The following is a 13,251-nucleotide window of genomic DNA, read 5'->3' as shown; positions in this document are numbered from 1 at the left end:
ATAGATGTGCTTGACTTAGGTCTTTCTCTCAGTCACCCAAAGACAAACAAAACCAACAGCGTTATAATAATTGTGGCACCCACATGGCCACATGGTATAGATGGCGAACTATAAGCACTTTCGTTACACCCACATGTTACTGTGCTTACGTGCCTTTATGTGCACTTCTATATGCTATCACCCTTCGAGAGTTTTTTTTTTTTTTTTCAAAACCATGATGTCAATGGATCATGTCTAAGCCTGTCATTTCACACCATTTTATTTTAGGGAGTGCATCCACTATGTGTTGAACTCAAACCTCGTCCAAGCCTTACAAGACGAGTCTCCCTATCCAGGCATGGTCTCAATTCATTTGTTACGAACCAAGTTTAAGTTTTCCCTTAAAAAATTTAAGAATGCCTGAAGTCACAACACATGGCCAAATCCAACCAACTTGGTTAGAAAAAATTGCTATGTATTGAGAATCAATTCTCAATTTTGCAAGCACTTGCTTTTAGCTTGAGCAAGTTGTGGCTCTCACCACTAATCAAAAGTTGAACTAAAGATCGTATATAAATGCTTCACTAAGATGACATTTGAAAAGCGAAAAACTTTACATAGTCCAATTAACCAATTTATAGAAAGACAAAACAATATATTAAGTTAACGTCATACGTGCCATACGATAACCATAGCATAGCGACCATCCCATCATGGACTAAATCTACTCCCCTCTGAGTCTCTGACCCTTGCTCTTCTTTCGGGTAACAGTTACCCATCCATCAACCTCCATATCTTTTGAAGCAACCTCATTATTTATTGGTGAATCAACCATCATACTTTCTTCATCATCATTCTTCAGATCATTGGCACTCATGCTAGTCTGCAATATGACAAGATCAATGTTACTTGGACTCTTTCATTTACCTCACGTCTCGGACACTGACACCGACACTTGGACACTTCATTTTAACTAAAAACACTACTTTTTCAAGAAAATGGGCTAGTCCGATGCTTGGAGCCTGGGACACACGTGTCTGATTTGACACTTTATCCGAGTCCACGTAACATAGGACATGATACAAGTTTTAGCAATATGAAACTAGACACTTAGAACATGGTCTCACTATATTTCCACATACTATTGCTTCATTTGCATGTATGTTTGATGTATTGTATTGATATATGGTTTTTCCCTCATTCTCTTGCTATATTGAATGGTTTTTGGCCTTCTTGAAGCCCTCTTTGCTACTAATGTTGTTCATTAAGTGTTTGAATGAGTTTTAGGTTGCTTCCATTGATTTGGAGTGATTTTGGGACTTATTTGCGAGCACTACGGAGCTTTAGGAGGAGTAGCAAGGAGCTAGGAGTGGAGCGACACAAGGAATGATCGTTGCGGAGCATCGATTTTGACACATGCTCACTCTTTTAGCCATAAGTCATGTTTCGTATGTCGGATTGGTGCGATTCCAACTGCATTGGAAACTAGACTTCGAGAGCTTCAATTTGATAGGTCATATGCCTAATTTGGACCACCAGAGCTCCGGATTAGCCTTCGGAAGACGGACTAGTGAAACTGTCCCGGGTGGAACCAATCCGATCGGATCACACCTGATCCGATTGGATCAGAGCCCGATTTCTATCTTTTAGTCGACTTTTAGTTGGCTTTTAATTAAGGGATATAATTGTAATCGGCAAGCTTATCTATCTTAGAGGAATTTAGCAGTATTTAAAGAGAGATCTCCTAATTTGTAATCATCTTTTATTTCCATCAAATAATTTTTAGAGTTTAATTCTAGTTTTCTCTCAAGAACCCTAGTTTTATAGTTTTTCAATACAATTTGCAATTCAATAAAGTTAAGCATTCATTTTTCAATTCCTTTGGTGCTTTTGGTAATTATTCTTCTTTTATCCTCTTTTATTATTGCTTTTATTTTATTTATGCTTTTAATCATGTTTTCCCCAATTGCTATTATTATGTTTATTTCAATCATGCTTGAGTAGTTTAATTTCTAGGGCGATTGGGGATCTATAGCAATATGATTGCCATGTATTTGGTTTGAGTCAATTCTTGACTTGGCAATTAATCAAATTCTTATTAGATTGTTCTTCACGTTAATCAATTTCATAGGGCCCGACTTAATTGCTTAATTTGATTAGTCACGAGCCTCTAGATCTAGCGATTGAGACTTAGCACAAGATCTACGTCAATAGGTAGAACAAGACTATCCTAGGTCGAGAGATACGGTTAGGAGTAGTTCTACGGTTCATTCGATTCGAAAGAACTTTGACCCAGTTTTGATTGTGCCTTGTTATGAATTGTTGATGCCGAATTATTGCTAAATACTGTTGATTGTTTAATCATATAGTTTAATCCTCTTTAATTGATTGTTCTTATTAGTCTTAGCTTAATATAATCACAAATCAACGGATCTTTTACTAGTTTGGATGCTTGTACTCAATTAATCGATACTTGTTGCTTCTTCGTGGATTCTTACCACTAGATGCATAGTTAGTATTAATGGGTATTTTTGATAGGTACGCGACAAGCCTGTCAATGTTTCTTATTAACTCTTTTTACCTTTTTAGGTTTAATAAAAACTCAAGCTTATTCATTTAGGAATCCCCCAACAAATAAATTACAAAGATTTGAAAAAAAATAATTAAATAGTAAAATAGAGCATAGAGAACTCTTTAAACATACTCTAGCATTAAGGGTTACTCATTTGGGCAATTTACTAGGCGACGTTCCAACATCTGGCTTTATCCTGTTATCTTACACTAGTGATTGTTCTTAATTTTCCAACAAATTAAGTTTGACTTTGCACAAACTTCTGAAAATGAAGAATTGAAAATCTCACGAGCTCTTTTGTTTATTCATTTTTAATAAAAATCATAACCTAATCTTTTGCATGTTTGGCCTGCACACCAATCAAAACTGAAGACCTTTAACCAGCATTTAATTATTTATCATCCCCTGAGTATTCTACATCTCTGATTTGGTCTCATATATTTCGATTGTCTACTATGGTTTCAATTTTCTTATGATTGGATATCATTCATCTTATGAATTGCTTCAGTAACCCCTTGCAAAATGATTTGTATGGAATAGAGTTAATGGATTCTCGAGTGTGATCTAAAATTCCAGCAGCTGCTAGTGAATATAGTGCATCAAATGAAGTATCTTTCTAGTAGTATAAACGAGGTTCGCTTGACAAAATGGAGTAAGATAACCAAGCTAAACAGACTTCCTTTAGCTATGTACTGACCTCAGTTGTGTCAGAAGAATTTGAGAACCAATTTTAATGTCGGTTTCAACATGTAAGAAGACAACCGCAAGATGGTGATAAATGGTGATTTTATGAGGAAACAAAAGATAAATACTAACCATCATGTGGCAGGAAGGACTTAGTGGAGGTATAAAACAAAGGAAATCGAGGAGGATCTTAGCTAATGATTGCATAATACATATTGGTTGGTGTAACTAATGAAATAGTGTGATTTAAGGCTTTGGTTGATTGATTGTCTCAAACAAAAAAAACTCAATTCCTGCTAAAGCTGACATCACATGAATACAACCTACAAAAATCTGGTTAGGGTTGAAGTTTTTGACATAAAAAGTTCAATTTGTCAACTCGAACACGGCCTAAAAGTTAAACAAGATAGATTTGGGTTAAATTTTCTAACACGAAATTAACTTGAAATGGCCTGAAAAATTAGAAGACCAATAAGCAAGGATATTATTTAAACCTAAAATACAAAAAAATCACCTATCGGCCTCACCTTAGAAACTAACCCACCATAGCCTTACCGCATCTACAGTTTCCAGCGGGTTAGGGTCGAAGATCCAAGCCTAGTATAGGCGAAGGGTACCAAGCAGGAGACGATCTTGATTCCCTTATGTCATGAGCAGAAGGTTCAGCGCAACCCTTAGAGGGGAAAAAAACACTACTAGACTTCAATACTCCTGCTCCCAAACAATTTTTCACGTTGAAGTTTTATTTGTGTGTGTTAAAAAACGCCCTTATTATCTCAATTAGTTGATAATGTTCTAACATTGAAATAATCTCAATCTCTTGATGTTTGGTTCATCAGGCACCATGTATGCTTATGTTTGCAGAAGTCATTACCACTATGACTACTGATTTTCTGGGTTGAATGTTCATTTTAGTTGTTTATGATTTGTTGTTGCCATTCTCAATTATTCGTTTATGACTTATGAGCATTTGAGATATCATAATTTCTCCGCCATCAAACTTTTTGTATTCTGTTATATGCAGCCAAACTTCATAGTTAAAAACTTTACTAAAATTGGGGCTCCCTCTTATGCATATGAACTTAGCTAATTCTACAATTATTGATGTGTAATTTACACTCTTATTGATGAAACCCTAAGTCCCAATTTCAGTAAGTTGAGCAGTGGATTAAATCTTCCCACATCATTCCCTTCAAGATTTAAGTAATATTGTTTGATTACACCATGATGTCTGTGTTCAAGGACCACAAATTGAATTGATCATAATTTTGATCTTTATGTAAAAACATTGATCTTGTACATCTTTTTCGAAATAAGGAATGGTTAAGTAGACCAGTGTGTACATGAAGAGTGGAAGAGTGGGATCAGGGAGATTTTGAACGAGGTAGAGAGAGACTAAAAATGACTTGGCGGAAAGGAGTTAAAAAGGATATGAAGCAGTTGGATTTGCAAGAGAATGAAGATCTATCGTAGGGAATGGAGGAGGAAAATTTATGCAGATGACTTCCTGGAATAATCACTCTTGGTTCATGTTAGTCATGTTAGTCGACCCCACTTATGGGAATAAGGCTCTGATTGATTGATTGATAGTCTTTTGACATAGTATATTAGTATTAGTGTGATAAGAGGATTTTAGGTTTGAATCACATTGACATTTCAAGCACAATGGGCTCACATAAAGTATAAATATTGGTCTTGGGCAAATATATGACAAATTATCTTAATGAATACTTCCTCTGTTTCTTAAAGGATGAACCAGTTTCTTTATTATTAAATTTTACAAAGGATGCAGCACTTTGATTTTATTCCTTTTTTTGGATTGGGGACCACATTAAAATACTCATAAATCTCTTTTTAATCTCTCCTTTTTTTGTGGTAAACACATAACTTTTCCCACTTACACTCAATTAAAATACTCATCAATACTCTTTACTCTCTTTTTTTGTGGGGACCATTTAACTTTTCCCCACCTAATTAGTTCTACCAAATTTTGCCTCGATTTTCGAAAAACCAAGAGTGGTGTATCCTTCAAGAAACGGAGGAAGTAGTATATTTGCATGACCTTCCTTTTAGACATATATACTTATAATCCTTTTATTGGATAGTTCATCTTAGAACAATGAGCTACATCAAACCTTGATCTAAGAGGATATCAAAATTAAGTTAGCCTTTACATATTTTACTTAGGTGCTATGCCTAAATGTTAGTTTTAAGCAAATTTGTTTTATTATAATTTGGGTCACAACTGATAACGGACTAACTAAACAAACTATTGTGTCTCTTCCTGATGTGTACCAAAAGAAAATGAAGTGACCATGAAGCAAAGTGGTTCAAGCACCGGAAACTATGAGATGACCACTATGAGAAACAAACATAACAAGCGGAGTGGAATCTACTTGCGTCTGACTTCCAAGTGACTCCTTTGGTAGTGATTATTGCAGCACGGCAAAATCAGGCACAAGGCTAGCTCTAGTGTGAGGGTTGGTGACAAAGGGGGCTACACTAAGCGCTACAAACAAGAGAAAGTTACAAGGATGAACTATGACAACAAGAGCAATGGCTTTAGCAATAAGGGCCACAACAACAGCTAGCTATGGTGGTGGCAAGAAGTATCTTTACTAGAGATCTCTTGGTCTTGCATCGATATGAAGTTCAATGATGGCGAAGTTCTTTAGATTGATCTATTTCTTTTAGTTGTGATTGGTTTTAAACACTGAATTACTCATTGATGATTCAAACTTTAAACTTTGAACATTGAACAATAGAATGTGATTGTGTGACCCTGTGTCTTTATTAAGTCGTAGTCTATTTGAAGCTCATGGTATTTATAAAGGGATGTATAGAATCATTGAGATTGTGATCAATAAAGTTGGATTTATTTAATGTTGTATTGGTTCACTCCTATTCTAAAGCTTGTTGCAAGTTTTTTGTTATAGAGGTAATGTCGTATATAACTTGGTATTTTAAAAGGCATGTTTTAACGGAAAAGGGCATGGTTACACATAATATGTGGATTAATTCATAGCAAATGAATAATTTAAACTCATTTGGTAGCTAGGTTGCACGGGGACGGCTTTCCCGTCCCCGGTACAAAACGGGTACCGGGACGGCTGGGGGCAGCCGTCCCCGGTACGCGTTGACTTTTAGGGTACGATTTGACCATTTGGGGGACGTCTCGGGGACGCGCGTGAGACTCAACGCCGTCCCCAAGGGTATTTTCGACCAAAAAAATTAAAGATGTTCGCCTGTATAAGCCGTTACTACTCATGAAAGTCTGCTTTGAGCACTCGAAGAGTCCGCTGAAGATGAGTAAATTAGGTTTTAAATTTTCAAGGAGTGAGATATTGGTATGAGTGGAGGACAGCTGGAATATTATTTTTGGTAAAAGAATTAACCACGTGCACTACACTTTATTTCTTAAGCAAACCCCACATCTTTTTCTTGTTTTTCTTTTTCTTTTTTTAATTAATATTAATATGAATATAATAAAAGGATTAACCACGTGCCTGCAATCTATCATTCTACAACCCCAACTTCCCATTACAAAACTATCATACAAGGTCAACTAATACAAGCTAAAAAGTCTAAAAAAATAAATTCGTGAGGGACAATCGCGACAAGGTCGGCGATGAACGCATTAATACCGTTACCGTATCACCGTGACCGTTCCCGCAATTGCGACCGAAACCGCAATTTCGAACCATGCATTGGACTAAATTATTTCTATTGTTATTTTATTTTGTTACATTAATTTTTCTTTTCTAAAAAAAATAAAAAATAAATTGTCGTCCCCAAAGCCGTCCCCGTACCTGGGAATTTTTAGATTTGTCGTTTAACGTCCTTGTACCCGTCTCTGTGCAACCTAGTTTGGTAGCGAACAACATGATAGTACAATGAAAGTTTTATTATAAACACAACTTGCAATACATTATAGACATGACAATTAAACAAATAAAATTCACCCACGCAACGCTAGGCTAAAAACTAGTATTATACTCCCTTCGTTTTTTTTAGTTCTTCCACTTTCTATTTTGGAATGTTTTCAATTGGTTGTTCCAAACCAATCTAAAAATAACTTTTTTACTTTTTACCTACTTTATTTACTCTAACATTAATGAATTACTCCTTTCTAAATTCAACTTTCATTACTTTACCCAATCTATTCACCCAAAATTATGTTTTCCCGAAAAATTTCATTCACACATTTACTCTTTTACCTAACTAAACTTTTTTACCTTATTTACTCATCTATTTTATCCTACTCAATCAACTCTTAAACACCATGTCATATTAGTATGGAACATCCAATAAAAAACGAAGGGAGTATTAAACACAATTGAGTATGTATATTATTATCTTTAAGTCAAGTACTTTATATAGTGTAAACTTTATCAATCAATAAAAAATCTTGGGAAATTCTAAGCTATACCCATGAGGTTTGGCACTTTCCAAGCTGTAACCAAGCTTTTTAAAAGTTCTCAGCTGTATCCATGAAGTTTGGTCATTAATCAAGCTATGCCCTCCCCTGGTTAAATAATTAACCTTAGTTAACTTAAAACAAAAAAAAAAAAAAAAAAAACCACCACCCCACCCTACTCCTCCCACAACCACCACCACCCATCATCACAAATGTTGCCGCCTAACAGCACGCCACCACCCAGCACCCGCGACGTACCATCCACCACCTCCGACCACCCTCGCCAACCACCCACCCTCGATAGCCCACTCTCGAACCCTCGCGTACAGAAACCCTTACCCCTCGAACCCTCACTCGATCCTCCCACCATCCCGCGAACTGGCAGTCGCCAACCACCATTCCTCCCACCACCTTGTGAAACCTCCCTTGCGAACCACCCACTTAGCAAACCTACAAATAAAAACCCCAAAACGAAATCAAAAGAAAAAACCCAAATCTTTGGGTTTTGAATTTTCGAACCAAAATCAAACGAAAAATAAAATTGATTTAGGGGTTTTGCAATTCAACTATAAACGAATCAAAGCCCTAAGTTAATTTTGGAATTGATTTAGGGTTTTGAATTGATTTAGAGGTTATAATTCATGGGGTTTTGCGAAGGAGGTGGTGGAGTGGCGGTGGAGTAGGGCTGGTGGTGTAGTGGTTGTGGCGGTGGTGTTGTGGCGGTGGCGCTGGACTGGTGGTGCGGTGGCCATGGTGATGGGACGGTGGTGTAGTGGCGGTTTGTAAGGGAGGAGGGTGGTGGGTGGGTTTTTATTTTCTTTTTCTTTTTTATATATTTGAAGTTAACCTTGGTTAGCTTCAAAAATTAGAGGGGTATACCTTATTAAATGACCGAACTTCATGGGTACAAGTGAGAACTTTCAAAAAGCTTGGTTACAGCTTGGAAAGTGTCAAACCTCATGGGTATAGCTTAGAATTTCCCAAAAATCTTTGAATTGAAAATTTACCATTCATACATTTATTTTTTTTACTTTAAATAGGTTTCATTTAAAATATATTTAAAAAATATTCTTTTTGTATATATATCAATATGAATTGAATTCTCTCTTAAAAAAAATACTAATCACATCCATGTATCGCATGATTATCAATCTAGTTTATAAGTAAATTGTGCATAAATGTCGCATTTTAGATTCAATCTTAAAGCGATATTGGTGTCACTGCTAAATTGGTGGCGTGTAGTAGTGTTACTATGGATTCAATCCTATTAAAAGGTATGGCTTGTGCTATGGAACCTTTCACTGTATAGTGATACACCTTTCTCAAATTTTCGCCATGCTATATGATCCATTATGAATAGTAGGTTTACATCCGATATGTATCGCTAATGGTTTGTTTGTTTACATGATATATGCATTTTTTATTGTAGCATAGATAAGTGTAAATTGGTTGGTTGCAAAGCATCCCAAAGTTAGTATTCTTAAGCTTTATTAGAAGACTATAAGATGGTGATTATAGGAGGAGACAAGAAATACATATTGATCATAACATGACAGGAAAGATTTATGAAGTATATTAAACAAAGGATACTGAGGAGGATGAGCTTCGCTAATTATTGCAACATACATTTTGGTTCATGTACACTAAGGGAAAAAAAAGGAAGGGTTGCGCTTTCTTTATTAGGCAACCCTTCTATACAGTAGGGTTGCGCTTTTAAATAAAACGCAGCCCTTCATTATAGTAGGACTGCGTTTTAATAGAAAAGCGCAGCCCTGTTTTGTGAAGGGCTGCGCTTTTTTTAAAAGCGCAGCCCTTCTATGGGCTTTTTTTTTTAAAATAATTAGGCCCCTCTTCACACGCCCCCCTCTCTCTCTGTTCTCTCTCACACGCCCCCTCTCTCTCTGACCCTCCCTCTTCTCTCTCTTCTCTCTCATACGCACCTCTCTCTCACCCTCCCTCTTCTCTCTCAACCTTCGTCGGATCCACAGCAACAACAACAAGAAATCACAACCATTCGCCGGAATACTCCTTCCTTTCGCCGTTCGCCAATCAACCCCGACGAGTCCTCACAACAACAACAACCGTTCGCCGCTCAACCCCGACGAGTCCTCACAACAACAACAACCGTTCTCGCCGTTCGTGTCCTCACACCAACAACAACCGTTCGCCGTTCGAGTTGGTCTTCAGATCTATAATTTTAGGAGTTTTTTTTTGCATTTTTGTTCATTTTCGTTCATCTTTTTTCATTTTTGTTCTATTTTCGTTTCTTTTTTTTTCTATTTTCGGTCGTTCGTTGTAACAATTTCAGATCTATAATTTTAGGATTTTTTCTTCATTTTTTTCATTTTCGTTTATTTTTTGTTACATTTTTCATTTCTGATTTTGTTTTTTTGTAATTGTGATGTAATTTTTTTCGGTTTTTCTTTTCAGGATATTAATTTCTGTTTTTTGGTTTGTATTCAATTTTTTTGTGTAGTTACTATGTAATTTTTTGTAATTCTTTTGTAGTTTTTTGGGATATTTTTCATTTTGGTGATTTTGTTGAATATTTTGCTGCAGTTATTACTTTTTTTTTTTGTTGTATTTTTCTGTTTTATTTCGATGTTTATGTCAATTTTTGCGCAAATGGTGATGGTGGATAATGAATTGTGTTTGTATTTGATGTTTAATATTTTATGTTGTTTTTCGTAATATTTTTCTATATAAAAATGCAAAAAAAAAAAAAATTATTTTTTTTTTGGGTCAAAAAGGGCTGCGTTTTTTACTAAAAAGCGCAGCCCTTCTAAGCTTGAAGGGCTGCGCTTTTTAGTAAAAAACGCAACCCTTCGTTGTGAAGGGCTGCGCTTTACTAGCGCATCCCTATTTGAAAAGTGAAGGGCTGCTCTTAAAAGGACTGCTGTCAAAAAGCGCAGCCCTACAGGCTATTTTTAGAGCAGTCCTTCTTTATTTTCCCACTAGTGGTAGCTAACAAAGTAGTGTGATTTAAAGCTTTGATTCATTTTTTTCATCCACAAAACATTACCTGTAGCACATGGGGAACATGGGGAACTGGCTTTGCCTGAGTTGTCTCCATAAGCTTTTGAATTGATTGGTAATTACCTTCTAAGCATTCTTCATGCATAATCATTAATTTCAATGCCACCTATAATAATATTGTAAAGAATAGTTATAGGTTAGGGAAAAAAACAAAGAAGAATTCTGCATAATTGAATTGAGAAGAGAATTAACCTGCTCTACTTCCTCGGAAGGATCATTTAGTCCTAACTTATCCATGGCAACAAGCAGCAAATCTTCTAACTCGTCAATGTATAGAGGTTCTGAGAAGGAGAAGTGTATGTGAATTAGAATGACACCATGGTATACTATACAAGAAAGAATAAGTACATCCTATTAAAGCTTTTAAAAAACAAGACCTAGTGTCTGAAGATGACTTTGTTATGTTTTAAGAAATGTTGTTCGAGACAATTTACTTGCTTCCTCCGTTTTTTAGATGCGTTACTCTTGGAATTGTGGACTGTGTATTTTTTACAAAAGAGAGATAGGAGAATTATTTCCAAAAGTATCAAATTATCAAATTAGTTGGAATCTACTTGTATGTTACTAGACCCTAAAAATCCATTGCTCATGTTCCACGCAGATACTTCATTTGTAGCTACAAAAACGTGAGCCTAACAACTAAGGTTGTAAGACCTTGATGGCACCATCAGACATAAAATGAAAATAAAACCATAGTTTTTATGTTAGAGACAACTTTTCTACCATTGCTCTTGGGGTGGCAAAAGAAATTGACAACAGAAGCGAACAAAGAGGCTTCTATATCTCGTGAACAACTATCTCCCCACTCATGATCCACCAACATTCGAAGCATATACCAACGTGAGAATACAAGCGATACCCCTTGTTGTAATTGCTCAAGGGCTTCTCCTGTTAGCTTTGATCTCTTTGAATCCGCCATTCTCAGCTAAAAATTGGCAATTATCAGTGCTCGAGGATGACACACTGCGATACCGCCAAAACATACTTATTAATAACAAACAAATTCCAATAAACAAGCAGAACCAATGCAGTTGACATCAAAATTTGATGATCAAACACACAATAAAAATGAACAATCACATGGCATGACCAATAACACTTATAAAATGAATTGTAATATCTAACAAACCCATCTCAATTCCTAGGTTAAACATGCATGGATTAGTATTAAGACTATTATCCCACAAAACTCAACATTCCAACAAAATTCAGACAAAAATCAAGCAAAATTAGCAAAATAATTGAAACAAAACTGAAAAATGGAACAAAATTAAGAATAGATAAAGAATTCAACACAAAATTAAAATTGGGGGACGAAGAGGAGAGAGAAGAATAATACCTTAGGAAAACCGAAACCCTAACAATGATATTAAGAGCAGCATCCACACAACAACAGCAGCAACAATAGCAACAGCGCAACACGACAGTGATAACAGAGTGATATAGGGAGAGAAAGGGATTTCGAATGGTCAAATATTTGAGTAATCAAATACGAAGTATAGCTACAATAGTCAAGTTTTAGAAGGAGACAGGCATACCGCATACCCACCCGCCCGCCTACTCACACCAAAAAAGAAGGAAAAGATGACAGTAATCTACAGGAAAAGGGGAGAAAAAAAATAGAAGGTGATTATGTGACACTTCAAATTAAACATGGAAAACTCACCGGCGGTCCGGCGCTGCTACAGTGCTACTGTGCGTGTTTTTCTGATTCTCGCGGCGCTGCTACTACAGTGTACTAGTTAGGGTTTTTGTCGCGGCGCTGCTACTGTGCGTGTGCGTCGGAAAACTCACCGGTAAAGCGAAAGGACTCCGGCGACGGCGCGGCTTGCTAGTTGCGGCTGTTAGGTATTAGGATTTAGGTTTTTTCCTCGCGAAGGAGAAAGAGAGAGAAAGAGGAAGGGACGAAGGATCTGGGGTTTTTTTCTCTCGTGTTTCAAATGAATTTTTTTTTTTAAAAAAAAAAATAATAGTTGGTCACGTGACCACACGTGACCCTACGTAAATCCGCTATAGCTACAATAACATCACTTATTTTTGTTTTTTTGACCTAATATTATAAAGTTGCGCCAAAAATTGGACATAATGATTTTGTGATGTTAGAAGAAAATTTTCGAGTGAGAATGGAAGATAATTTGAGTGAGGTTAGAAGTAGCGGTCAGCAACGCATCCGGGTACCCTCAACCGGTCTAGATCCATCGGTTTCGGACCCGGTGTAATTGTGGTTCAGGGTCTAAAAATGGGGATCCGGTCATAACTGGTTATGGTTCGTAGTAATAAAAATTTGGGATCCGGCACCCGGTGGGAGCGATATCGGTTCTGAGTACCCGGTTGGTTCTGGATCTGGTACCCGGTATTTGGAGCTGTTATATGAGGTAATTCTCCTCTTTTTCTTCACATTAAAATCCATTTCCTTCTTTAATTTGCTGAACTATTAAGGATGCAAACAAAATGATTTATGGGCCTTTAAAGATTATTTTTTACAAGCTCAAAAATTATTTCCTTCTTTGTGGATTTTATCACCAATAGATTGCAAGTATGTTTCAAGCTGAAGGGATTATTA

The 13,251-nt window shown here is 36.4% G+C and overlaps 1 protein-coding gene across 2 annotated transcripts; it reads right to left on the bottom strand.

The window, feature by feature from the left end:
* Positions 1-533: 533 nt before the first annotated feature.
* Positions 534-12,637, bottom strand: LOC104883316 (pre-rRNA-processing protein TSR2). Of its 2 annotated transcripts, none has more exons than XM_048636184.2 (5): positions 12,355-12,637; positions 11,412-11,651; positions 10,881-10,969; positions 10,675-10,794; positions 534-862 (listed from the first exon to the last, which is right to left on the bottom strand). In XM_048636184.2, exons 2-5 carry the CDS (start codon positions 11,605-11,607, stop codon positions 704-706), a joined length of 564 nt encoding a protein of 187 aa, XP_048492141.1. In that variant the 5' UTR covers positions 11,608-11,651; positions 12,355-12,637; the 3' UTR covers positions 534-703. The 2 variants fall into 2 exon arrangements, with proteins under 2 accessions (XP_048492141.1, XP_010666114.2); XM_010667812.4 differs by lacking the exon at positions 12,355-12,637 and adding an exon at positions 12,028-12,233.
* Between the last annotated feature and the right edge of the window lie 614 nt (positions 12,638-13,251).

This window comes from Beta vulgaris, chromosome 9 (genome assembly GCF_026745355.1).
Source record: "Beta vulgaris subsp. vulgaris cultivar EL10 chromosome 9, EL10.2, whole genome shotgun sequence".
In the NCBI taxonomy this organism is placed as follows: domain Eukaryota; kingdom Viridiplantae; phylum Streptophyta; class Magnoliopsida; order Caryophyllales; family Amaranthaceae; genus Beta; species Beta vulgaris.
Note: the sequence above shows the minus strand (reverse complement) of the source record. Positions and strands in the feature narration are given on the sequence as shown.

Excerpts from the sequence above, each read along its gene's own strand:
- LOC104883316 (XM_048636184.2), bottom strand. The coding sequence starts at position 11,607 with ATGGCGGATTCAAAGAGATCAAAGCTAACAGGAGAAGCCCTTGAGCAA. Across the intron at positions 10,970-11,411 it reads TTGCCACCCCAAGAGCAATG|AACCTCTATACATTGACGAG; the intron begins GTAGAAAAGTTG and ends TCTCCTTCTCAG. Across the intron at positions 10,795-10,880 it reads CTTCCGAGGAAGTAGAGCAG|GTGGCATTGAAATTAATGAT; the intron begins GTTAATTCTCTT and ends ATATTATTATAG.